A 25134-nucleotide genomic window follows, 5' to 3' on the forward strand; every position below is an offset into this window, starting at 1 on the left:
ATCTCATTTTGCATTGTAGTTTACATGTGCAACATTAATGCATGCAAGTGATAGTGTGCAACAAATTGTGTGTGTAAGCAAATGTACGCACAAAGCTCATGCATGCAATAAAGAATCTCTGGGCCAGATTCTGTGGTGCATTCCCACCATTCCACATCACTGGTAACTAAAGGGACCAGAAAGCAGCTGGAGCTACTCAGCTGGTGGACAGCCAGCGGTGTTAGCTCTTGCACTGCATCCCCCAGTGTAAGGGGCATGTCCAGGGCAGGAAAGGGCATGACTAGAGTACTTCTGTTCTGTGGCAATCCATAGCTGCCCCTAATCTACACCCAGGCTAGTGTGGAATCATCTTGGAAGTCAGGGAGTCACAACTGGCTGTTTGTGGTTCCTCCTCTCCCCTGAGCTGCACTAGTATGTACAAGATGCTGCTGAGAACCTGGCTCCCTGTTTTGAAAGAACAACCCCATATGTATAGGAATTATATCATAATGTGTAGGTGGTGCATCCATAAATAAATGTTGATGTGTCATCCCCGAAGGAGGGAAAGCAAGTGCCATTTCAAACCATTGTAAGTACTATTTATACCACAGCCCTGTTAGGAGGCGGAGAGAGCTGCCGCTAAGATGGAAAAAACACTTACGTAAAAGCTACTTTTCCGGATTTGATGTTAACTGGCAAGGCTAGATACTCCCTGCGCTGGCTCTTTTTCTTCTTTAACGGTCAAGTCCTGCTCACCTTGCCCATGTGAGTATTCCCATGACTTCAATGGGTCTAGCTTTGAAACTAATAGGATTTGGCCTTACATTTGGCTGCAAAAGTGTCTCTCAGCAGCCATCAACAAGGGGGTCCTTTTTACAAACAAGGAGTTTTCTTCAGCCACAGAAGGTACTGATGGTCTGATTGCAGCAGTGTTTCATGTTGGTTTTCCCGAGCCTGCAGCCGCACTCTGACATAAGGGAGTGTACTGACTTTCAACGTCTTGACTCATTCAACTATCTATGGATAACATGCTTCAAGGATATGTCCAGCTTCAGCCAGCTGATGCTGGCTGCGTGTGCATTTATTTACCATCTATCAAAAGAAATATAATTCTTATGCTGATTTTACCAGGAAAGAAAATAACAACCAACCAACCAATGCTGCAGAAATTAGAGTCACTTTTTAGGAATGATTGAGCTGTCTGGGAAATTTTTAAAAAAAGATACTCGAATAATTCAAAGTTGCTTAGAAAGAGTGGTTTTGGGGTGGTTTTTTTTTTGGACATCTCTTAATCTATTTTTTAAAACACCCAAATGCCTTAAATTTTGGAATAGTATGATCTGAACACACATGTATACGAATTAGTGGCAGTGGTGCTGGTGTTAGGAAGAATCAAGTACCATCTATTAAACAGCATCAGTCTCTGAACCTTCCTAACACCAAAAGAAAGTGCATATATCACAGGACCACTGAGATAAAGTAATGCTCAGCCCTAGAGGGCACAGATTTCGTCTTTATGTAAATCAGTGCCTGTCACTGCATGCATGATTCACTGCTCAGAGTGTACTCTTCTGTGACGAATGAGTCCCGCTTAATTTGGCAGTGATTATGCGGGTTGCTGGCCCTCTAAACCCCTTTGAACTTGTAATTGCTGCTGGTTTAAATAATGAACATTAAGGGGAGGTGGATTCATAAAACTGCAGATAATTACAATTTTTTTTCTTTTTTCCTTTGTTTTTTTATGGAAATAAAAGGCTTCTGAGGCCAATGATAACTGTATCGTGCTAGGCTGTTACTGAAATAAAATTGCAGTCTTGTTCAGTATCAAGGAAGGAAAGGGAAAAAAAGAGAGAGAGGGAGATCAGAATGGCTTGGATGCCAGTAGAAAAGGAGGAGCAATGGCATTCATGAATATTCATAGCTAGTCACATCTGTAGCAGGCTTGCTTTCCACCTTTTTTTCTTTGCATGCAGTTCAACATGGACTAGAAGTGCTAACAAAAGAAGGTGATTGTGCAGTTCTATCAGGTTTCAGGTTTAATCTTTGCAGAGCATATTGGTGAACTAACTTACTTTTTTTTTCTTTTAAAAGACTTCTGATTCTTTTTTTAATTCCAAATGCCTTTAACCAAAGGATTTTTCCCCGTGCTGCTTTTTAAAAATTATGTTCCTGTAATTATGAATGTGAGGGAATCAGTTGCCAAGGAAGCATGATGTGTAACGTGCAGCAAATTCATTCCCCCCCCCATTTATGTGCAGTTTACTAAATGCTCCAATATTCTTTCATTCAGTACAATTTTTATTTTTGTGGGTTATGTATAGAAACAAAAAGATAACGTTATTGAGGAGGGGGCAGAAACCAAAGTCAGCCAAGTCAGCTAGCTACTACCCAGAAACAACAAAGAATGAATGATAAATTTAGCAGCCTCATGTTCAATTTTCAAACAACACAGCAGAGATTTATAGCTTTGCTGCTTCCATGGCAAACGAGCAGCACACAGAAAGCGTGTCTGTTTTTGATTTTGCTATGTTTTCCCCCTTTTTCTGTTCTTTGTCTATTTGCAGTTTTTTTTTTAAACTCTACATTTTCTTTATCCTGGTGTGAGATGAATATCAAAGGCCTAGTGCTGTTGGTAAGCCTCCAGCATACAACAGCAGCTCAATGGGATGTTATTAGAACCTGCGTCACAACATGGCAGACTGTGATTAATAGCAACTGTATCAACGGTAGCAACTTCTCAACAACACCCTCCAGCAGCTCTAAAGGGGCCAAGTGAAAAAGAAAAAAAAAATGTCTGCAAAAACCAGCTACCAAAGGTTCGGCTATGCACACGAGTAGGTTATGTCAAAACTATGCAAGTGCATTCAGCCAGAAGATAGTGGTGATATTTATTTAAAAGAATACTTCCAAACACAGACTGATCAGAATTTTGCTTTGCCTGAGCCAATCACATTAAGAACAGATCTGCAGTAATGGAGAGTAGGCTATTGCAGAGTTCTGGAATAATTTTAGTGATGTAACAGGGGTCCCCACAAAATAACCAACAGAAGCTTTCCTAGCACTTCAGCGAAATATCTAAGCAACTGCAGGGCTGTCAAAAGTTCTCATGCGCATGTGTAAAGGAAACTGAATTTCATTTTGAAGTTTGCATTTGCATCATTGCTTAATCCTTTTTCTACAATTATGACTTGGAAACTGGAAACTGGCCCAAACCAAACCTCCAGAGCCAAACACCCTAGAATTTTAAAAGTTTTTCAAAAACCCAATCCAGATCCGGAAAATAATTTTGCAAATGTCCCCTTATCTTCAGAACAAGCTCAGCCAAACCAAAGGTCCAAACAGCCCAAACTTGGAGGTGTTCCAGCTTCAGACCTGAACTGTAGGGCTTGGTCCCTTCTCTACCAGAAATTTAATATTAACATTTCCTTTCCATAAAACATTTCTGCAGTTAAGTCATTTTAATTTGTGTTAACTGTATTTTTTTAAAAGCAATCAAACAAACATACATGGTGGTCAATCTGCCACCCTCTGTCACTCTGGGATAAAAGGAAGAGCATTTCTCTACAGAGGTAAGTGATGTTACTGATCTCAGTTACAAATTACACTTTTATCATATTATTGCAGCACACAATAAATAGCAGCTTGTATTAGAAAGAACAATTAGCAGTGCAACAGTTTTACTCCACCTCTCAAGGAATGAGGGCAAAGAAAAAGAGGAGAACTTCTTGTTACCAGGGCTGATGATGAGGAAGGTAATCAGCAGTTGGAAACAGAAAACACAACACAGAGAAGAGTTCTGTAAATTAGATGAGCAGGTTAGCAGAGCATAGGAAGGTTGAGGAACACTAGTGTATTATGCTGTCAATTCTCAGGAGTTAGAATGACAGAATAAGCACTCATGGTCAAAGTGTCTCTTTTTGACCAGTTTCAGAGTAGCAGCAGTGTTAGTCTGTATCCACAAAAAGAACAGGAGTACTTGTGGCACCTTAGAGACTAACAAATTTATTAGAGCATAAGCTTTCGTGGGCTACAGCCCACTTCTTCGGATGCATATAGAATGGAACATATATTGAGGAGATATATATACACACATACAGAGAGCACCTGTTCATGCTCTCTGTATGTGTGTATATATATCTCCTCAATATATGTTCCATTCTATATGCATCCGAAGAAGTGGGCTGTAGCCCACAAAAGCTTATGCTCTAATAAATTTGTTAGTCTCTAAGGTACCATAAGTACTCCTGTTCTTTTTGACCAGTTGCTTTTAATCTAATGTCCCTCTCATCTTTAATTGTTATGTAGTTAGTTCTACTGAAAAAGCAGGGTTTATATTGTGTAGCGTCTAGGGATAAAGCTGTTGTATATGGGATACTGAAAATGCTAGTCCTTCCTGTAGCAGTAAAAAAATTGGGGGGAGGATAGCTCAGTGGTTTGAGCATTGGTCTACTAAACCCAGTGTTGTGAGTTTAATCCCTAAGGGGGCCATTTAGGGTTCTAGGGCAAAAATCTGTCAGGGATGGTACTTGGTCCTGCTGTGAAGGCAGGGGACTGGGCTCTCATCAACTCCATGACCTTGGTCCCTTCCAGTTCTATGAGATAGGTATATCTCCATATAATAAATCTGGACATCATTCAAAACAGCCCCATTTTCCCCCTTTACAAAAACATGCAGCTAGCTCCACCAGTCACATAAACATGCTGTATTTGAGACAAAGACTTCAGCACTACCTTGTTACCTGCTCATATTTGAAGACCATAATTAAGAAGGGCAAATTGGTTTACAGTAAACACAAGAAATTGGAAGAGATCTGTGCTTGCAATTTTCTCAAACACTAATTTTCTTTATCTGAGCTCAAGGGTGATTAAAATCATGGGGCAATTAGCTGCTGAGTGAAGAGATCACTTACTGTTGCAAAAAGACAGACAGCCCTTACAAGATCTCAAAAATGAAAACCTGGGCTCAGTTTTCAGCTGCATCCAGGGGTAAGGAAATGCCAAGGAGCTGTTTGTGGCTTCCTGATCCAGGGGCTGGCTAAGGGCTAGTGGTGTGCTTGATGTGGTTTAGAGCAGACTCCTGGGATTGCTGGAGCACAGCAGCCCTCTGGCCACACCCCTTCCTAACCAGGAATGCCCCTTGTATACTCCCTAGCCTGTGGGCCAGGAGACAAGTGGTACAGGAGCTGGCTATGCGATCCCTGGACTCCCCCGTGATGGAGCAGTCCCAAGCTGGACTTTCCACACCCTTTACAATGTGGGAGTAGCACAAAATGGCCAGAGCCATCTTTGGGATTAAGCCCAATGCCTTCCTGGAATAATTACATGGCAAAAAGTGAATCAGTTAATTGTGGAAGATCATGGAAAGATTTGCAAAGTGTTTCCCTAATATCTTGTAATGATCATAGATAAGTCACTTAGCCCCAAATTATCCCCAACTTGGGTTTTTCCCCTCTTAGGGGACAGGAAAATTGGTGAGTTTGTATTCACAGTGTTTCTTCCTATTCATTCTGTTGGGCAGAGCAGAGCCTGAGGCCCAAGTAATTGACAAAGGATTCAACCTACACATTACCCAAGATCTTGAGGGATATAGTGGAGGTCAGGGTCTTCTATATAGAGGCTCTGTGCCTCCACACTTCCTCCTAGTCTCCCCCATCAGGTCCTCCACTGGAGAGTGAATATGCCTGCAATTGGGCTCCCATGAGTTACCTGGGTGGCCACTGTTCCAGCACCCTCCATCAAGCGAGTGGACCCAGATGGCAATTAGGTTAAGGCTGACAAGATCAGCATTAATATACTTGATGATGTCCTCTGGTTGAGAGAGGATAATTCCATAGATAGTGGCTTTTCCCCTAGCCATACCTTTCTTGTGCCATTGGCGTCTATAGGAGCTGCATAAGCATTCAATCAACAAGGACAGGTTTTGGCTCTCAAAGTTTAATTCCAAATTATTATTATTATTACTGCTAGTAACATGGGAATAGCTGGAAGGGGAAGAAAAAAAAGCAGTGACATGACACATTTGCTTGGATGAAGTACAATTTATTCCTATCTTCTGGATTCACGAGTGTGAATTTCAGAAATAACCAAAACAAAAGTGACAAAACCCAAAAACCACAATGAGCAAACAGTAGCTTTTAAGTGCTGTGGGAACAGAGACATTTGTTTAAGTAACCACTGCTTAAAAATTGCATACATAGTAACACCAAAATAAACAGATTGCAATGCTGTTTATTTTAAGATACACAATAGTAATGTAAATTGCCTCATGCCCTGAATTCAGGTTGCACTAACATTATTTACAGTTCTGAAGAACAGTAGGAAAACTCAGCTACATGCCAGAATACTCCCTGTTCAGATGAGAGCAAAGGTCAGAATTCATTTCTTTTGCAGCAAGGATTATTTCAACATGCAGCCACAGAAAAGCACTGCTCGCTCTGCCCATGTCAGTTAAGTCCTGAATGGTATATCAAAGTCCTTCAGAAGGCACTGTGTGTTAGTGCTATGTTGAATAGTGAAGTACAACTAATTCCTGGGAAGGATTAAGGGTAGAGATGGGAGAATTCAGGGGGAAAATATCCTTGGAGAGATCTTAAAACCCACTTCACCCACCATTTTAAAAAAATTCTCCAAACCAGCCATGCTCACTAGCCTAGTTTGAACTGAACAAAAGATGCAAAAAAGAGGTTAATGCTAACAAAACTTAAAGTGCAGTTCTATTCGGAAAAGTGACTATGTAAGTAAAAACCTGCCTTACCAGATTTATGGCATGTGTATTCTGAGTCATATCCGATTACTTTACTGGCAGAACTCCCATTGACTTGGTGCAGGATCAAACCCTAAAGCAAGTTTGTGCTACTTTTTAGTTTTTAGCCCCTAGAGCCAGTCTAGCTATAGGTGAGTGAACTATTTTTCTTTCAGCCCATGCATCATCAACTGATTTTTATTAGTATTATTGCAAAATTATTGTTATTATAGAATCTTTGTTGACAACAATGACTGAGCCAGAAAGAATCTAGGTTGGCCCTCAGATCTCAGGCTGAATTTGCAGGTGCTGGCAATTAGAAAATGCCTTTTTTGACATGTAAACTGAGCACATTTGATCTGGAAGTCATTGAGACAAATATGGAACTCCACAGTCCCATCATTACAAAGTCACTTTTCATAGCAGAACTGCACTTCACATTCAAAATATAATCTATTCCTTATTGGTGGTTTTGAGTGAAAGTGAAATTCAGCAGTTTCTGTCAGTGGGTTTTGACTCAATATTTTCTTGGGTTCACTCCACCTCCCCCTCAACCTGAGTTTTGCTTTGAGTTTTGGGGTTGGACCAACACAAAATCTGGATGTGAAATATAGATATTACTGGCAAGCCTCACCTGGTTTGGCATTAGGATTTCAGTGCAAAACCATAAACTGACATAGCTTTTCATGAAATTTGAAGGTATAACTAAGAATAACGCCATGAATGAAAAAAACTACATTTAGTGACAGGTCTGATATTTACCACTTGGGTAAATATCAGACCTGTCACTTCCCCCACTCTATGCCTCCATTTCCCCATCTGTAAAATGAAAATGATACTACCCTCATTTATTAAAGGAAGGGCTTTGAGATCTTCTGATGAAAAGCACTTGTATAAGAGTTATTATATTATTATATTTTTGAACACTCGAGAGTTTCAGGGTATTTTGATCCAGAACTTGGGTTTGACCCACCATGGAGATGGGGCCACAGGTGAAAACTGGATCCAGGGTTAGATTCCAAACATCACCAAAGTTGGGAATGTTAAGATTGGGGGGGCTCATTTTAGACCATCTCTGCTTGAAATATTTTTGAACTATAGTGAGTCTTTAGACATTGTGACAATTGAGATCAGCTGATGTTTTTGACAGTCCATACACATGGATGCCTGGGAGCATAGTGTTTTCAGTGCAGGGTCCTCGACTCTAGACCTTGCTTCCCTCGTTGGTCTGATAGAGCCCTAGTCTGTTGACCTGCAGTGCACGGTGTAATTTCCAGCTGTTTACTCAAGTCTTAGCCTGAGGTGATAGTGTTGTGGTATATTTGTTATATTTACATCTTAATTTAGGGGATTGAAGCCATTTATATTTTGACTTTGGTCAACAAATTTTGCATAGAAAGTAAGAATTTCTGTACATGCATACAGAACCAACTGGAATATGTGTAATGTTGAAAATCCAAACATAAATAAATACAATATAAAAAAACCAAACTTAAAAGTAGGTGACTTTGGTGAGGTCATAGGTTTCATTGTGATCCAGGCTCTAGTTTTTAAGGTTATTTTGTCAATGTTTCATTAGTAACAAAAAGTGAGAGGTAAATGAGACTATTCCAGTATACCGGGATTATTCCTACCCCAGCAATGCAGGATCACACCGAACTGTATTTTCTCTAAAACTTTGTGCAAAAAGCACTTCCCCAGTGTTCCTTTGCAGATTATCCTACAGTCTTAAAGATCTCAATGTTAATACATTTTTCTGGTTTTCAGACTAAATGTTTTTTTCATTCATGGCGTTATTCTTAGTTATACCTTCTTATTCCACCCTACATCATTCCTTTCCCTCATTGTTTACAGCCTTCATCCCACATACCCTCTCTCTGTTTCTCCAAATCTCAATTTTTGGGAAGTGGGGCCATTTAAAGAACAGAATAGGGGCTCAGTTCATACTCTCATCCTCTTTCAATCTCCCTTCCATTTTTAGGGAATAAGTGCTCTGAAACCCCTAGTTCTCCAAACATCCTCTCTCTTCCCTGCTATAGTCTTTCTCACAGACAATCACTGGTCTGGCCTCAGGCTACTTTCATAATCATCAAGAAATAAACCAAACCCGATGTTCAGCATGAGATCATAACACAGTGATCTCACTCTGAACATTACCTTTCATTACAGCAGCTTATTGACTTCTTCGCTTAGAACAGTTTGAATTTCCCACCAGCTCAGTTGTGTGATATTTGGCCTCTTTTAGGCTAGCTAGCTCCTCACAGAGCGAGCCTAGAGGGCAAAGAGTAGAAAGCTCATGAGTCTCGAGGGCTTGTTTGAAAGAGTTTGCAATCCCAGCAAAAAGTTTGCTGCAGCTCTAGTTCAGGAGAAAGCAGAGTATTATAGTGTGTGTGTGTGTGGGAGGGGGGGGGGGGGTTGTTTACAATATCACCTATTTTCAGCTAGTGTCTTGAATTGGATTCAGATATCAGGAAGCCACACTTGGCATGGTTTAATAGCTCTAGAGTTACATTTATTCATAACCATGCTGGCAAAGCATCATGGTCTTGCTTGTTTGTTTGTTTGTGTTTGTTTTTATCCTTCCCCCCTACATCACATATAGGTTTTTGAATAGTGGGATTTAATCCCCTTTACAAACATTATTTCTATCTAAATGCTTGGAAAAAAGGGGAAACTATGGCTTTTTTTTTCTTTGAAGTTTGTTTGCATCCAAGAGCACTGTGGGATACAAGTTCAGGTTTCTCGGAGCCAGGACAGCTAAGATTAATTATAGTAGTGAATTGTCTGCAAAGGCCCTGCATAGATGCACACTAAGCAGTGGGATTTTCTTCTGGTCTGTGAAATGTTTGCTTGGCATTTAGTGAACAGCATGCAACACACACATACAAAGCTCCTTGTCTAAGCCTGAGATGTAGTAGGTACATTATGTAAAACAATGTAGGTTGATTGTGATCCTTCTAAAGCACAGAAGCCCATCCCACCAACCACTGCAAAGGACACACCAACATTCGAAGCACCTCTTTCTTCTAAAAGACGTTACCTCATGTAGTAAAAGCTTCATGTGCAAACATCACTGAAAGGAGGCAGAGAGAGAAACTGAGAGCACATGGAACATTCCTTTGCAGCAGTAACTGGTGGGGGGGGGGGGGCATTTTTTTCCCTTTCTTGACTCTTCACAATAAATAGCTTATTTTCAAATTTGTTTAATCACTTAATAATTTATTCAGAAGGGACATTCTGAGTGTCCCTTTCTGACTGGAATTACAAAGCACCCACCAGGGGCTTAGCAATATTCAGTAGGGCCTAGAAACACACATTCAAACTAGGGCCTATGCAATGTGGCAATGACCCCTTTTATATACACAATCCCTTTTGCCACCCATTCTAAATATCTATGCCACTTTCTTTACACCCCTGCTGTCTCTGCCCCCTGCTATCACCCCTCTCGTGTCCTTATGCAAGCAAATGGCAATAGAAGCTTTCATCTCCTACACCCTTGCCTAGGATTAGCCTCACCTCATGGGCTATCCTATGGTTGGCTGCTCTGGCACTAGAGGGGCAACAAACAGACACAAAGGTAGGCTTCATAAGAGACCACAACTGCCTTTCCCTGCTCCCCGGTAGCCATGGGACTTCCCTAAAGTGAAGTGGGGGCGTTGGCAGCTTTCTAACTCCTGCTTGTGCATTGCTCTTCCCTCTGGTGCATCCTGCTGTCTCCCACTTTCCCCTCCTTCTCCAAGCCAATCAAACACAGGGGAAGGAACAGGTGGGAAGCAGCTGGATGCCTCAAAAGAGACAGCAAAGGACCAGCAGGGGTAGGAAAGTTGTCAAAGGCTCTGCTTCACTTTAGTAAACTCCCATGGCTAGTGAGGAGGAGGAGAAACAGCTGACAGCTCTTTGAAGCTCAGTGTTTTGTCTGTTTGCTGCTGGTTTTAGCTGGTTTTGCTGCTGGTTTTGTCTTTCCCCCTCATGCCAGCAGAAGCCCCACTCATACTGGGGAAAGATTTATGCCCATGGTAGTTTGACTTATTACCTGGGTAATCTCAGAACCTCTTAGTACAGCTAGGGAGTACTGGATACCATTGGCATGTAACAACCCCACTCATAGGTCATCAGCAAGGATAGAGCCTGAGACCTTCCTAAACGAACAGCACAGGCCTCTACCACTTGGGCTAAAGCACCTACTACTGAGGAAAGGCTATTATCTTAAGTATAGACTAGGGAGAACACAACACACTTAACCAGTATATTACATATTCTCCCTGCCAGGGATAGTTCATTCTGAGCTTTCGAGGTCTACAACTATTCAAATCCCTGTACAGACCTCTGCTTTATAAAGACCTGTTCATCAGCAAGGATGCACCCAGCAATAGCACAGGCCTATAACAACCAAGCTACTGTTAGCAATACCTAGCTCTTATTTAGTGCTTTTCATCCACAGATCTCAAAGCATCTTAAAGGACGTCAGTGTCATTATCCCTCTTTTATACCAAGGCAAGTCACCAGCGGAAACAGGAAAAAGAACCCAATTCTCCTGAGTCCCAGTCCAGTGCACTAGCCTCTCAGCTACATTGTCTCCCTGGTAGCAGTACTCTGTGGTCTAGCCACTAGAGGGGGACATGATGCCCTGCCTACTCACTAAAGAAGTTGGTAATTCCAGAACCAGATGGGCAGGGATTGAAGTTCTTACAAATATATAATAATATACCTTATGGATAATGGCTATTTTGAAGTAATCATAATCTTTGGGGTTATTAAGAGGCAAAACTGAGTGCACTGACTCATTATGACCTCACTGTCTCATCTCCCATGTTATCCTGTTTCTATATTAGGGCTCATATTTATGTATCCCTTAAAAATTACATCATGACCAAAAGGATAGATATGGTTAGGCATTAATCTGAGAATTGTCTGCAAATATTTTAGTACAGAGAAATTAAACCTACATTTTTGTCTTTACTAGGGAGAAAAAGGGAAGCTGTTTTTATAAAGACTTGTGTCACTTCATATAACATTGGGTAATTATGTAACATATATCATCTCTGTTGAAATTTTTTTTTCATATTAGTATAACATGGTTCAAAGTACCCTTAAGTAGTTTATCGTCTCACAAAATATCTACTCTATTTGTGCAGTAAAAAAGTGAACAGCAGATTTGCCATTGCTGTGTGACTTAGGCAAATATAGTTTCCACTTTAGAATATTCAGCTACCACTTCGAAATGTACTTCAATCCAAGCAGAAAGTAATCCACACGATAGTTACATTTCTATGGAACCAAGCAAATAAATACATACAGATATTTTTTATAGCAAACTAAAATTTTAGTTGATTTTTTACTAAATTCAAACTCCGATTCAGTGTACTGGGGCTGTAAAAGCATGTCATGAGGTGTTAAACATTTTATGGACAAAGTAGTCAAATGCTACAAATATTTGCTTTGAAATACCATAATAAAAAGATAAAACCAAGATTTAAAAAGTATCTTTATGCCATTATACAGTGACTTGACAACCTATCATCCACTATTAGACAAAACAATTGAAATTAATTCTGGCAGATTTGGGACTAGCAGTTAAAAATAAAAATAGCACATGTAAAAGCATGAAAACTGTATTGCTATTATGTTTTAAGACAATAATAAATCTTTAAAGGTGCCAGTGATTGCTTTGGATACTGTAAACAGCTGCTGACAATCAACTTTGAAATATGTAATACATTGGTATTCTGAGTGTAACTTAAGGCAAACTCCATGAAACCAAAAGTAATGTTGTCTGCCATAAACTACTCATTTCATTAGACAGAAATGGAACTAGACATCTCCATTTCATAGTCATGTCGGAATGGTGCAAGCAGACTGCAGAAATGCACACTCTTTACAATATAGCTCTAATTTTATAGAAAATTATTCCTTAAAAACAATTACTCTGTTCAGAGATCTTGAAAAGATGGTTTTAAATAAACATGTCCTAAGGCTAAACTGAGGGGCAGTATCATTTTACACAAACAACTGCAACAATTTTTCCATAAAAAGAAAAAAATACACAGTGAGAGAAAGGAAAAAGAAGGATCTGTGAATATCCTATTGCAAAGTATTGTAAGATATTGCAAATTGAAGATATTCAGACGATCTTTGACCTCTGTTCCATTGTGATCTGAATATTCAGAGATTGCATTGCACAGCATTTAATAGTGCAACATTCTTGGAGTTTTTAAACAGCTGGCTATGCACATTTGCATATGCCTTAATTCAATCCCTTTTACCTTACAATCCTCAAAGCCTCAACTCTACCTCAGTGAATTCTTGTGGTTACTTCTCATTTTTACAGTTATTTTAGGAAATTCACTGCATGAACCCTGGGACCTTCACATTCTTTCCTCTCTCCTTTTCAATTAATTTCTGGATTTCTGGTTTTACAAGGCTTTTGTAATCTGACGATAACAACCAGGAAACACCACTTGCTGTTCATATCTTTTGCTAGCCCACTACCTCTAGCTTGCTCTGTTGAGCTATTTTAATCAGCGGTACCAAGTACATGGTTTTAGTTGCTATCTGTTCTCAGTTAGTAATGCCTTGTTTGAAAATAACATGTAAAATATTAAATTGGGAAATAAAATTTGCTTCCCAAATCTAGCCATCGAGTGGGTTTTAAAATCTATTGGCTGATGGTTTGGCAGAGGGCTACCTCAGATGCCGCATGGGGGAAATTCACCCAGCAGAAGAGGGCCAGGACAAGGCTCTCTGCACTACTTAAGTCTCATACTGTCCATAAATGGGGAAGAGGATAGATGCAGACAGAATGGCAGCAGTGAGGCTACTGCACCCCTTACACACTAGAGAGGAGGGGGGCAGCAAGCTGACACCAAATAGACTGGTGTGTAGGGAGCTAATGTGGCAGGCCTGGAAAAGTTCTATTATGTAGACTCAATAGCCCAAATCACCCTCATAGAGGCTGTAGAAGGGGTCCTCTGCAGCCCCACAACCTGATCATGGATTGAGGGGCAGTGCATTCCATCTCCTTGACCTCTGCAGAATTCTCTGAATAAAGCCTGATTTTATATATTTGTGTGTGTGTGTGTGTGTGTGTTCATTTCACCCTATATATACTTAGAATTTTATTAGATAACAACTCTATGACACTGCAAACACATTTCTGAGAATACTATTTTTAAAGCAGAAACATAGGACATATTTTACCTTCAGAGAAGGGCAATAAAGATTTGCTTCCTGAATGACACAAGAAATAAAAAATCAAATGCAAAGGTAACAACTTACACACAAGGCTTCTATGATTCTATCAGATTATTTAAATTTTGGACTGTCTCTTTAATTTGAGGAACAGCTAAAAAGACGACAGATGGCAGACAGAATTGACTTATGTCCTCTATTCTTTACAGAAGGGGGAGTGCAGAAAGTTTGATAAAGGCAGAAGCTACAGTATGCAGGCCTCTACTATAACTATCTAATAGCTCTTTTGACTGATAGGTTTAGAACATTTAGTTTTTCTTCCACAGACATGCTTTGTAACAAACCAACAGTCCTGGAGGTTGCCATGGGTGATGAGAGTGCTGACATCCAGCCCCAAGTACAAATAAGCACATGACAAATGGCCTTACAGCCCTTAGACAGCCCTGAACCTTGGTGACCCCCTAAAACACCAACCATCCCCACACCCATCCAAAAAAGCATTATGGAATACATTTTTTAAAGTGCAAGCTTACAGTTAATTGAAAACACTGCTGTGTAACAGAAATGCTTAGGACAGCATGCACAAGTAAAAATATATCACATAGCATTGTTATTTAATGCTCTGTGACATCATTTCCTGAAATTAAACAGAGATGACACAGATTCAGAGAGTCCCTGGTAAGGTTCAGTTCAAACAATTCACAGATGTTTTCCTCCAGCTAGCAGAAAACAATGCGGTGCTTAACTCTCTCTCTCTCTCTCACTCTTTTTGCTGGTGCAAGAGGGTTGGGCTGCTTTATAATACATAACCTAACAAAAATATTTTTCTTAATTTAATTACTAGAGCTGTAGTTCTAAATAGATGGATCACTGTATCACAAAAGCATCAATTTTTGAGTGAACAGATGTCTATGTAACAATGATTAGATTAACCACTCAGAGGCAGAGCTGGCTTTTGAGGGCCTCAAACCCCATGACCCACTGTCCCCTTTTCTGGAAGGGATAGAATGGATGTAGAAATGTCAGGGCCAATCTTAGTTTCCATTTTGAAAACAAACAAATATTTCTAGTTCTTTTCTTTGGAGAAGATAGCCTTGGAAATGTAAACTAACATCCATCAATCACTAAGGTTGAAGCTTATGCCCTAGTTTTTCCTAAGGATCGCAAGCTATTTACTATCTCCCCCCTACATCTACCCAGCACTGATGTCTTGGGGCCATGAGACCCAGGGCCACAGACACCATCGTTTTGGGTGGTTCCCAGCTTTAGTCTGTTCAGGCTGCTACTGATGACACTAGGGCAAACACTGACTCTCACTATGTATATGTACAAGTGGGGCCCCAATGCCCCTAGGCATTCCTGTAATACAAATAACAACAATAATAAATAATAAAGTTAAAGTTAAATAATAATAAAAACAAAGATAAATAAGAACAGCTGAAAGCTCCCTCCTATCCAGCTGCCTACAGCTGAACCAGCTCCTTTGCTGACAAAAATAAGCACAGCCCAACAATGTGTGAGGCAGCATGGTCTAGTGGGCTAAGCACAGGACTAAGAGCAAGAGTTCTACATTCTAATCCAGTTCTGACACAGATTTTTTCATGGGCTTTGGACAAGTCACTTAACTTTCCCAACCAAAGTTTACCCGTCTGTAAAATGGGACAATAATATTTCATGGAGTATGATAATAACAATTAATGTTTGTAAAGCAATATAGATTAAACTGTGGCTTTGCCACAAGCCTTGTGTAATGTACAGTGCATAGTTGTGCTGCCCCAGGAGCACAACTGGAATCAGATTGTGACTCTGAAGTTCCTCCCACTCCCTGCCCATCTGCACAGGAGTAGCAGCCCCATTGAGACGGCTATCCTTCCTGCTCCATGATCACAGATACAGGTAGTTTGCACAGCAGAGTAAAGGAACATCGTACACCCCCTTACTCTCCTGCCTGGATGTAAAGGACAGGTCACAATTTGGTCCTGTACAAGTACTCAAATTCAGCAGAATGCCCATAAATCTCTCCATTGTCTTGGTCTTGGGCCTCACAGCCCCAAGATCCCTAATTTATCTGAACAAATGTCTCTCAATTTTTTGTATTAAGTTAGCAACTATGTGCAGAGTCCAGCACAAACAGCTGGAAGGCACTTCTATAGCAGAGGCCTGGTGGCATATAGAAGTTGCTTCTCCACCTTTTTCTATAAATGGAGTCTGTTTAGTTTGGGGTGCCCCAAAGAGTTATCTTGCTATTCCTCCTCAAAATCCTCACTCACCGATCCTCTGCAAAGTGGTATGATCATGGTGGATGGGAGCCAGTTATGAATGGGGGAGGGTGAATATTTGCTTTTCAGGCTTACTCAAAAGTGCTAAAGCTGGCTTTGCTCAGAGGTCTTCTGCTCTAAGACCAAGTGTAGTGAAAATGTCTAATACATACAGAGTCTCCATGGAGACACTTGTACAAGTGGCTAGGTGATGTATTCATTTAAACAAGATATGGGCCAGGGTGTAATCTCAGGTACATCAATGTAAATCCAGGGTAAAGCAGCTGAAGTGAATGGATTTACTCTGCAGGAGATGTGACCTGAATTTGGCCCACAAACTCGACAAGTTAACTATTTGGAGGGAATGAATGTGTTTTTCCCATAATATCAATTCTTTTATTCTAGACATCATTTTAGTCTGATTTCTTTAATACTGTTTTTAAAAGATATCATAGGCCAGAGCGTATTTAAAGCTGCATAGTTCCATTAACTTCAGTTGAGCTATGCCAACTTATATCAGCTGAGAATGTGACCCAATGATTCACAAAAGGATTTTTTTAGTGTGCATACTAAAGGTGGTATTTTTGTACCAAAGACAAATATATACTTTTAATTAAAATACACATTCTTATAGGTTTGAACAAAAGGAACAATAGCAAACTAGAACTTGAACAAAAGGGATCACTCCAGATAAGTGTCACAAACATAACTGCATCGTCTGTTTTACCAGCACTACACCAGAGGAAAAAAATGAGCATAGTGAATGGACTAAAAGTGTAATTCTTCGTTCTCTTTGCTGCAGCAAAGGATGAATTACAAAAGGTACAAGACCATGGAACAATATAATTACTTCCTTTATGACTACATTCAGTTCTGATTATGTACATGTATTTTTCAAAGTCCTCTACCCTTTTAAACTACAGCACTGTTGTTTTTTTCTATAGTTGCTAATAAGAAAACCTTTAGCTCAAAATTGATGTGAGCAAGGGGTGTCTTTGTGTCTGAGCACTTCCTGTTTTCATTCCATGATCAAATATGTTCTTTGCAGGGCAAATAGGGGAGCACTTGAGGGAGGAAAGCGAGATGTCTGAGAGGCTAATTGAGTGTACTAAGGGCTCCTTGGCATGGAGGAAAAGAAGTTTTCCAAGGCTATGAATAAACTCTCGGCTTGGGTCAGATTCTTGCTGTTTCTTTTCTTTAACTATCTTTGAAGTCAAATAAAAACAGCCTTAATGTCAGGTTTACCTTTCTGATATCATAATCTTTATGTACTATTGAAAAGCTTATACTACCACACTAGGATTTCCTTTACTTTCTCAAACACTGGACATTATCCAGAAAAAGCATACACATTTCCAACCAATTTATCCTCAGATCTTTTCATCTTCCTGGCCCGTTGTAATTCCAAATGTAAGCCAGATCCCAATAACTGCACAGGGAAATGACAGAAATTTCTATTCCTTGCATTTTATTTCCATCAACAAAAACATGCGTGTGTTTCTTATTTCTAATATAATTAAAGTTACTGCAAAGTGGAAAAGGTGACAAGGGATGAAGACAATTTTGAAAGCCAGAGTCTGTGGGATACATTAATTCTACACGAGAGTTCAAGCACCTGTCTCTTTTCAAAAAGTCACTCAAGCTTATATAAAGAAGCTACTCAATTTTTAAATTAGGTTATCTTAGGGGATTGTAAAATAACTGAATATTTCATAAAGAAAAAAGGTAGCATTTTCTTTAAAGAAAGGTAATAAATGAATACAGTTAGTTAGAACTGAATTACTCTCCCACTAAATTTGACAGTCTAAAGGAATCTGTGAGCTTAGTCAATGCTGTAAGAGATAGACTGGAGTTGCTTCTTCTTCCAGGAAAACCAGAGGTTAATGATTTTTGTCATATTGAGACTAACAGCTAACAATTGCTACAGTTGGCCTTTAGTTTTTTATTTGTCCTTTTGAGGTATTCAGACTAGGTGACAATGGCTTGCAGTTGAGAACATATGTAGAGAGACCCCTGTGGTTTATGGAAAAGTTGCTCCATGCTGGTTGGGTGTTTGAAAAAAAAAATACAACCAGAGTTCTTTTATGTTCCTTTCCTTAATGAATGCATGAATGTCAAAATGCACCAATGGCCCATTCAAGGGGCAAAGCCTAAGCAGCCCCTTCTTTAAGAACACATCCTGAGATGTAAAATACATTTGCTTAACAAATTAAAATAATGAGATAATTCAATTAGTTTCTTTAAAAAAAAAAAAAGAAAGAAAAAAGGGTACATCAGGGGATTATTGTAATACAAGAACAGGTCATACAGCACAAAAGAGGGACAAACCAATTTGAAATAAGGTTAGAGTAGTAATGAAGGAATGTATATTGAATCATGGACTCCTTTTGTAAAGAAATTTACTTGAAACAATAATTTATACATCATAGATTCCCTTTGCAATAGAGCTGGCATTGCACTTTGAATGGACAAGCTAATCTGAGAAAAAGTGAAGGATATTTAGAAGAAAGACTTCTCTTCCTTCGCTGCATGCATTTATGGCAAAAATCTTTCTGAATTTACATTGCACTAGTCAGGGGTCTCCATTATCAGTTCTCAGGTCTGAGAATTACAGCACAGTAAATCTTTCAGCACATGCAAACTCATTAAAGCCTGGAAGGTAAAAGGTTTTTTGTTTTTGGGTGGGTTTTTTTTTTTTTTTCCTCTCAGGAACATCCTCATCAAAGCTGCTGAACTTCCTCAATTCATCTGGGGCAAAGGAGTTGGCGGAGAATGGAGGGGGTGGATTTCCAAAAGGCAAAACCGTGAGGCTTTTTCTCAAGATAAGCGAGAGATAGCTGATTGTTTAGTAAGCATGTGTTGAATGCTTTCAATGCACACACAAGAAAGAAAGGAAGCAGGGGTAAAAAAAATAAGAAATTGCAAACTTTGGTAAGAGTTAAGGAAATGAACATGCAAGCTTGTGTGAAAGAAAATGGATTATTTGTGGCCCGTGGTTTTAGCTGTTTCCCCTTGCTGTTCCTGTAGCCATACTCTCCAGCTAAAAATGAAACCCCCTCCCTTCACACTCACTCGAATTCCAAATTAAAAACATTTTACAGGTTAGTAAATCTCCAGCTGAGGTGATGTAGCAAAGAACAGCTGTGAAGTAATTTTGATAATGATGAGAATAATAAGCACATGGCAAGGTTCAGGGCTTTGCTGTTGCAGCTTCAGTGCTCCTGAATAGATAAAAGTGATTAAATACTCCTGATTATCCCTGACCAATATGTAATGGATTTACAGCCCTTTCAATTAGTCAGTATTTGCTTAGGACTCATTATTTTGTCTTTGGTTAAGTAATCAGCCCAGAGACTCATGTTCTGTCTAATTCCTCTGAGCCAAGTGGGTACAGGGCACCTGACCTTTGAAATGGCCATAGCTGGAAGGCAAGAATAACCACTACTCCAGCAGAGACACTGGCTATTCTAGCTAATCCTGACCCCACAGGCCAGATCAATGCACCTTAGTTTGCTACTAATGTCCTTACATCAAAATGATGGTTTAGAAATGTGGATCTATTCCACACACACACACCCCTGATCCCCATTAGCTGTTCTACCAGCAGAGCAGTTCAATAGTCACTACCATAAATAAAAGGGGTACCTTGTCCTGGAATCAAGGCACTGTAACTAATGTCAACCACTATGGAAATGTATAACTTTGGTAGTCACAAAGAATCCCTTATGTGAGGTAGTTAACCGTGCTATTATCTTTTTAACCATTAGGCCAAACAGAATAGTTGGAAACAATTTTATAGGAAGGGGTGAAAAAAAATCAATAATAATCATCATCATCAATGATAATTTTACCATTTTCTAGCATTTCCATCTGAATAGTAAACTATAGGAGAGTTACCAGTTCTTCTGTAAAAATGTATTTTGATGTTTAAATGAAGCTGTAATAGTCAACAGAACACCAACACATAAAACCAGTTGCAAACAGGAGGAAAAAGATAGATTGTTACCAAAAGTGTTGCTTTTTCACATAATTAATCTCTTTCCCCCAGAAGAGAATAGGGCTAGCTTTTAAGATATTGGACTTGAAGAACAGCTAAAAAGGTGTTTTAATCTGTGTTTTACAGAACTGAGGAATTAGAGAACCTATAAGCCATCTATACTTCTCATGTAAACTAACACATGACAAGTTTGCAAGCTGCTTCATGACTTCGCTAGTATCCTGCAATGTTTGTTGGAATACCTGCATTGGGGAGTATTACGGTACTTTCCTTCTAATACATATGAGGTTTGTTGTAAACAGAGGCCAACAATAACCCAATCCAGAGGGTAGAGTTACTCAACTCCCTTATTAGTGTCCTCATATATATACTATATTCTAAATGTAGAAATCCCTTTTCATCTTAAGAACATTTTGAACAGTTCTCTTTACTGGAATGCAAACGAAAAATGGCTGCCTTCTACCCTAGTGTTGTTTCATGCTAACATCTTATGATGTATATTCAACTTGTCATGATTCCAAGACTGAAATAAATAAATAAATAAATAAATACGCTTCTAGAAAAAATAAAAGTGATCATTGATCCCTACTGTCTTCCAAAAAATTATGGGGACAATTGATTTCTAATAATAATGAATAAACCTCATCAGGCATGTGAACAAAAATCTATTTTTTATGTTTTCATTATTTTGGTCTCCACTTACTGTGAGATGCTGGAAAAGCCACGCTCTCATGATATTTGTTGCTACTTTGGGGAAAATGCCTCTTTTCTTCTGACGCTTTTTGTCCTTATCTGGATCATCATCGTCCCCTGTACCAGGTGAGGCTACGCTGTTGTCTAAACCATCCCCTAAAAGAAAGAACAAAATAAGTGGAAGGAGACATAATAAACAAAATATATAAACTAAAAGGTATCGTTAATTATTGGGAAACTAATGCAGCCTTATTTTGATTTGATAGAACATCAGGCACATGCGTTTTCTCATTAAATATGATTGCTGATACAAATATGTAAAAATTAGAAACCATGTCTCTCCAAATACTAATTTTGTGTCTCACACATGCACATATCATTAATTCAATTATAATTGTGTGCTTGACATAGTGCAATAGCTCTTTGTCAATTACAGGATTCAATGTGGGAAAACCTGCCACAAGAAAACCCATTCACTGTAAATGCATGCCTACAACCCTACTGAATACATACTGCATGTATTCAACTTAGATGTTCTGTAGTCTATATATTATAGGCATTCTGCATAGGTGACAGTAACTGTGTCACTGTTCAGTGCCATAACACACTGTCAGATCAGCCCCCTCCCATAACTATCACCTCCCTACACACACACACCGTATATGATCCTGCACATAGCATTTGCATGACATGAAAACTTCTACATCTCTGCATCAGTGATCATTATCATTAAAAAAAAATGCACATCAAGGTAGGGTGCTCACTTAATCAGAACTTTCCATCAACATCTTTCTCTTCTGTGCTTTTCCCTGGCATTAATTGTGCATTAGCAAAAATCATTTACTTTTAACAGTCATAGTTATTTTTTCTTGCCCTCCAGCAAAAATGCCTTGAAAGCCTGCCTGGAGGGCATCTAAATTATGTATCTGAAAAACTCTTCTGGCAAGGCATTGCAGGACCCCTACTTTCTTAAAATTCATACGAGCACGTCTTCCTGTTTTTGGGAAGGCATCAATCAAGAGCAGCAATATATGCCATATTCCTACATTAATATTTGAACTAATAACTTTTAAAAAAGGAAAGAAACAAGATCCGACTTGTGGCATAATCAAATGCAAAATAAATGAAGAATACTGGGACAGCACTGAGACTTTATAGATTGCTATGTTTTCCTTACACATCATTAGCCTGGAGCCACACGAAAGAGGAAAACAGAGAAGTGGAGAGTTTATGCTCCCTGCTGGTGTTTAAGAAGCCGAGGTCCTGGAAGGACATCTGGGAATTGCGCTGAGACGGTGGTTTTTGTAATTTAAGAATAGACATTCATTAGCAGTAAATGCCATAAATCCCATGCTAAGTAAAAACCTTGTCCAAGAAAGCCTAAAACAATAAACTCTGTGCTCAATGTAGCCTGAGCTAGACGCTCCATAGCTTCCTGAGGAATGCTATAGATCCACGAGCTAATTCCTATAGCCTCTTCTAGCTCTTTAGTGCTACTAAAACAAATACATTACTGCTACATATAGACCATTTACTTCCAAACTTTTATTTCAGCTTCATCTATTTCCCCTGTGTCCACTCACCCTTCTTCCACCACCTCCCCTTGCAAAAAAAACCCCACACAACCCTCCTGGACCGAGAAATGGAAAAGCCACAGCAAAGAGCTAGCAGATTAATTTTATTGACATTTCCATTTTCACTGCAATGTGATACCCTCCATCACATGGAAGAGATGACCCTCACTATTTACAGACTGACAGGCCACTTCATTACAACCACCCTGCCCCAAGGCAGAGCAGCTCCCTTCCATCTGCCCAAACACCAGAGCAAGACCCCGAAGTCGCTGCTCTCTTTTTTGTTGGCTTCTGTTAATGATAAATAAAGGTGAGTCAAATGGGTGCAAAAATAATCAAAAGAAATGATGCCTGGTCCTATACAGTGTCACAAACCAATTACTTTTGAGAAATGTTGGTTATTCAGAATGAACTCCTTCCTACCAGGCTGTCCCCATGTTTCCCACCCCTACCCATACCCCTCGTGTGCATGTACGTACACACACACACACACACACACACACCCTTTCCACTATGCCAAGGAACTGCTGCAAGGCAAATTCTCACAAACACTAATGCCTTCTGACTGCTCCTTGGCAACCCCAGCATTTTAACCTGGGTGGATGTGCTCTCCAAAATACAGACACTGGAGCTATCTCATCAGCTGTTCATGTGACACAGATGGAGAGTGGCTATTAGGAGCCAGGCAATGGGCCTTGGGGATCTGAGGTGCTGTACTGTAGCCTCAGGCAGTTTTGAAAAGCAGTACCCGGAGATGCGGGGGGGGTGGGTGGGTTGGGGCGGAACAGCCATACTGAAAGTGCAAGTTTGAAGTCAGTCAGTCTGTTTTTCTATCGTCTAGATAAAGATATATTTGTCTTCTTATGTAAAATCTAGGTGTGTATGCACATACTGCATGTAGATATAAAATCTTCTTTCCTTCAGTCTCTCTGTCCCTTTCTTAGTACGGAGACATATACACATATATAAATGATCCCTATGCCTCTGTAGACGTACACGTGTGTGTGTGTGTGTTTGTGTTTAAACAGCTGAAATCACCAATAGTCTTAAAGCATCATTTAGACCTTTTGGAGAGGTTGTGAATATCCTTGCTTTAAAAGGCAAATAATAGTGCAGGAGATGAAAGTTCAGCTAAAGCTTGCAGTGCCTTTTCCACCTAATCAATGGTATAAGAGATGAGAGAGAGTGTTTCCTTAATCTCTCCCCTCACCCCATGAAAGGAAATTTAAGTATAGCGCCTCCAAATTACATCAGCAGATGAAAACTCACTGTAAGATTTGTGTTCCTAGATACCTGACAGGTTTCAGAGTAGCAGCCGTGTTAGTCTGTATCCGCAAAAAGAACAGGAGTACTTGTGGCACCTTAGGGTACGTCTACACTTACTTCCTGGTAAGGCGGCAGGCAATCGATCTTCTGGGATCGATTTATCGCGTCTTGTCTAGATGCGATAAATTGATCCCGGATCGATCCCGGAAGTGCTCGCCGTCGACGCCGGTACTCCAGCTCGGCGAGAGGAATACGCGGCATCGACGGGGGAGCCTGCCTGCCGCGTCTGGACCCGCGGTAAGTTCGGACTAAGGTACTTCGAATTCAGCTACGTTATTAACGTAGCTGAATTTGCGTACCTTAGTCCGAAGTGGGGGGTTAGTGTGGACCAGGCCTTGGAGACTAACACATTTATTAGAGCCCACGAAAGCTTATGCTCTAATAAATGTGTTAGTATCTAAGGTGCCACAAGTACTCCTGTTCTTTTTTCTAGATACCTGAGTTACAGAGGGGAAAAAAATCCCACAGACAAACCAACCACAACTGGGCACTATGTGCAAACTAAGGGCTCAGTCCTGCAAATCCTTACTGCCCTGTGTTCAGTGGGGCTACTCACATTAGCAAACTGTGGTGTTTAGATGCTGCTTGTAATTATTAGAACTGGGAGCACTGGCTGTTGGGAGTCTGAAGGGACAGGAAACAGGAAGGAGGGGGAGGAGTTGAGGAGGCTGGGGGAGGAGTTGAGGAGGCTGGGAGAGTTACAGAGTATGCAGCTACAGCTTGGAGAAGAGACTTGCACTGTAAATAAAGTTCTGTTGAAGTTGTTAATACTTTGCCTGGTGGATACAACACAAATACGACATTTAAATGACTAGTGCATTTAGAACTTCTTAGATATTGATTCTGGTTTCAGTTACACTAGTGTAAATCAGGAGTAACTCCGGTGAACTCAAAGGAGTTACATCATCACTGGTGAGATCAGAAACAGATTTTAGATCCTTTAAATCCTATCTCAGACCAGATTAGTTGCATTTGAAATACTGTTATATAAAAAGGAACCATATTTTAATTATCTGAGGGTCCAGTTCCACCATCCTTACTGCATGATTGGTCCCACTGATTTGACCACTCACATACCAAGGTACTAGGCAACATACATAAGAATGGTAGAATCAAGCCTCAAATGTTGGGAAGTTGCTACAATACGTATGACCTCAGTGGAGTAACCCTGGATTTACACTGGTGAAACTGAGACCAGATTTTGACCCACTGTCTGTCCTTTATCCCACAGCAGCAAAAACTGGTGGAGCCAATAGTCCACTGCCTTGCACAATGTGTACTTGTTTACCCCTTTGTAGAGAGAGTGCAACGTAGTGTTTTGCATTGTCTTTGTACAGGGGTAAATGACTACACAGAGTCCAAGTGAGTGGAGAAAGA

The 25134-nt window shown here is 40.0% G+C and overlaps 1 protein-coding gene across 3 annotated transcripts in view; it reads right to left on the minus strand.

Moving 5' to 3' along the window:
* MEIS2 (Meis homeobox 2) overlaps positions 1 to 25134 on the minus strand; it is a 178802-nt gene that overhangs the window by 103760 nt on the left and 49908 nt on the right. For all 3 annotated transcript variants that reach the window (XM_065404504.1, XM_065404503.1, XM_065404505.1), the window contains exon 8: positions 20868 to 21013. In XM_065404504.1, coding sequence (XP_065260576.1) covers positions 20868 to 21013 — 146 coding nt within the window. The remainder of the gene's footprint in view (positions 1 to 20867; positions 21014 to 25134) is intronic.

Source organism: Emys orbicularis, chromosome 4 (assembly GCF_028017835.1).
Source record: "Emys orbicularis isolate rEmyOrb1 chromosome 4, rEmyOrb1.hap1, whole genome shotgun sequence".
NCBI classification, from domain to species: Eukaryota; Metazoa; Chordata; order Testudines; family Emydidae; genus Emys; species Emys orbicularis.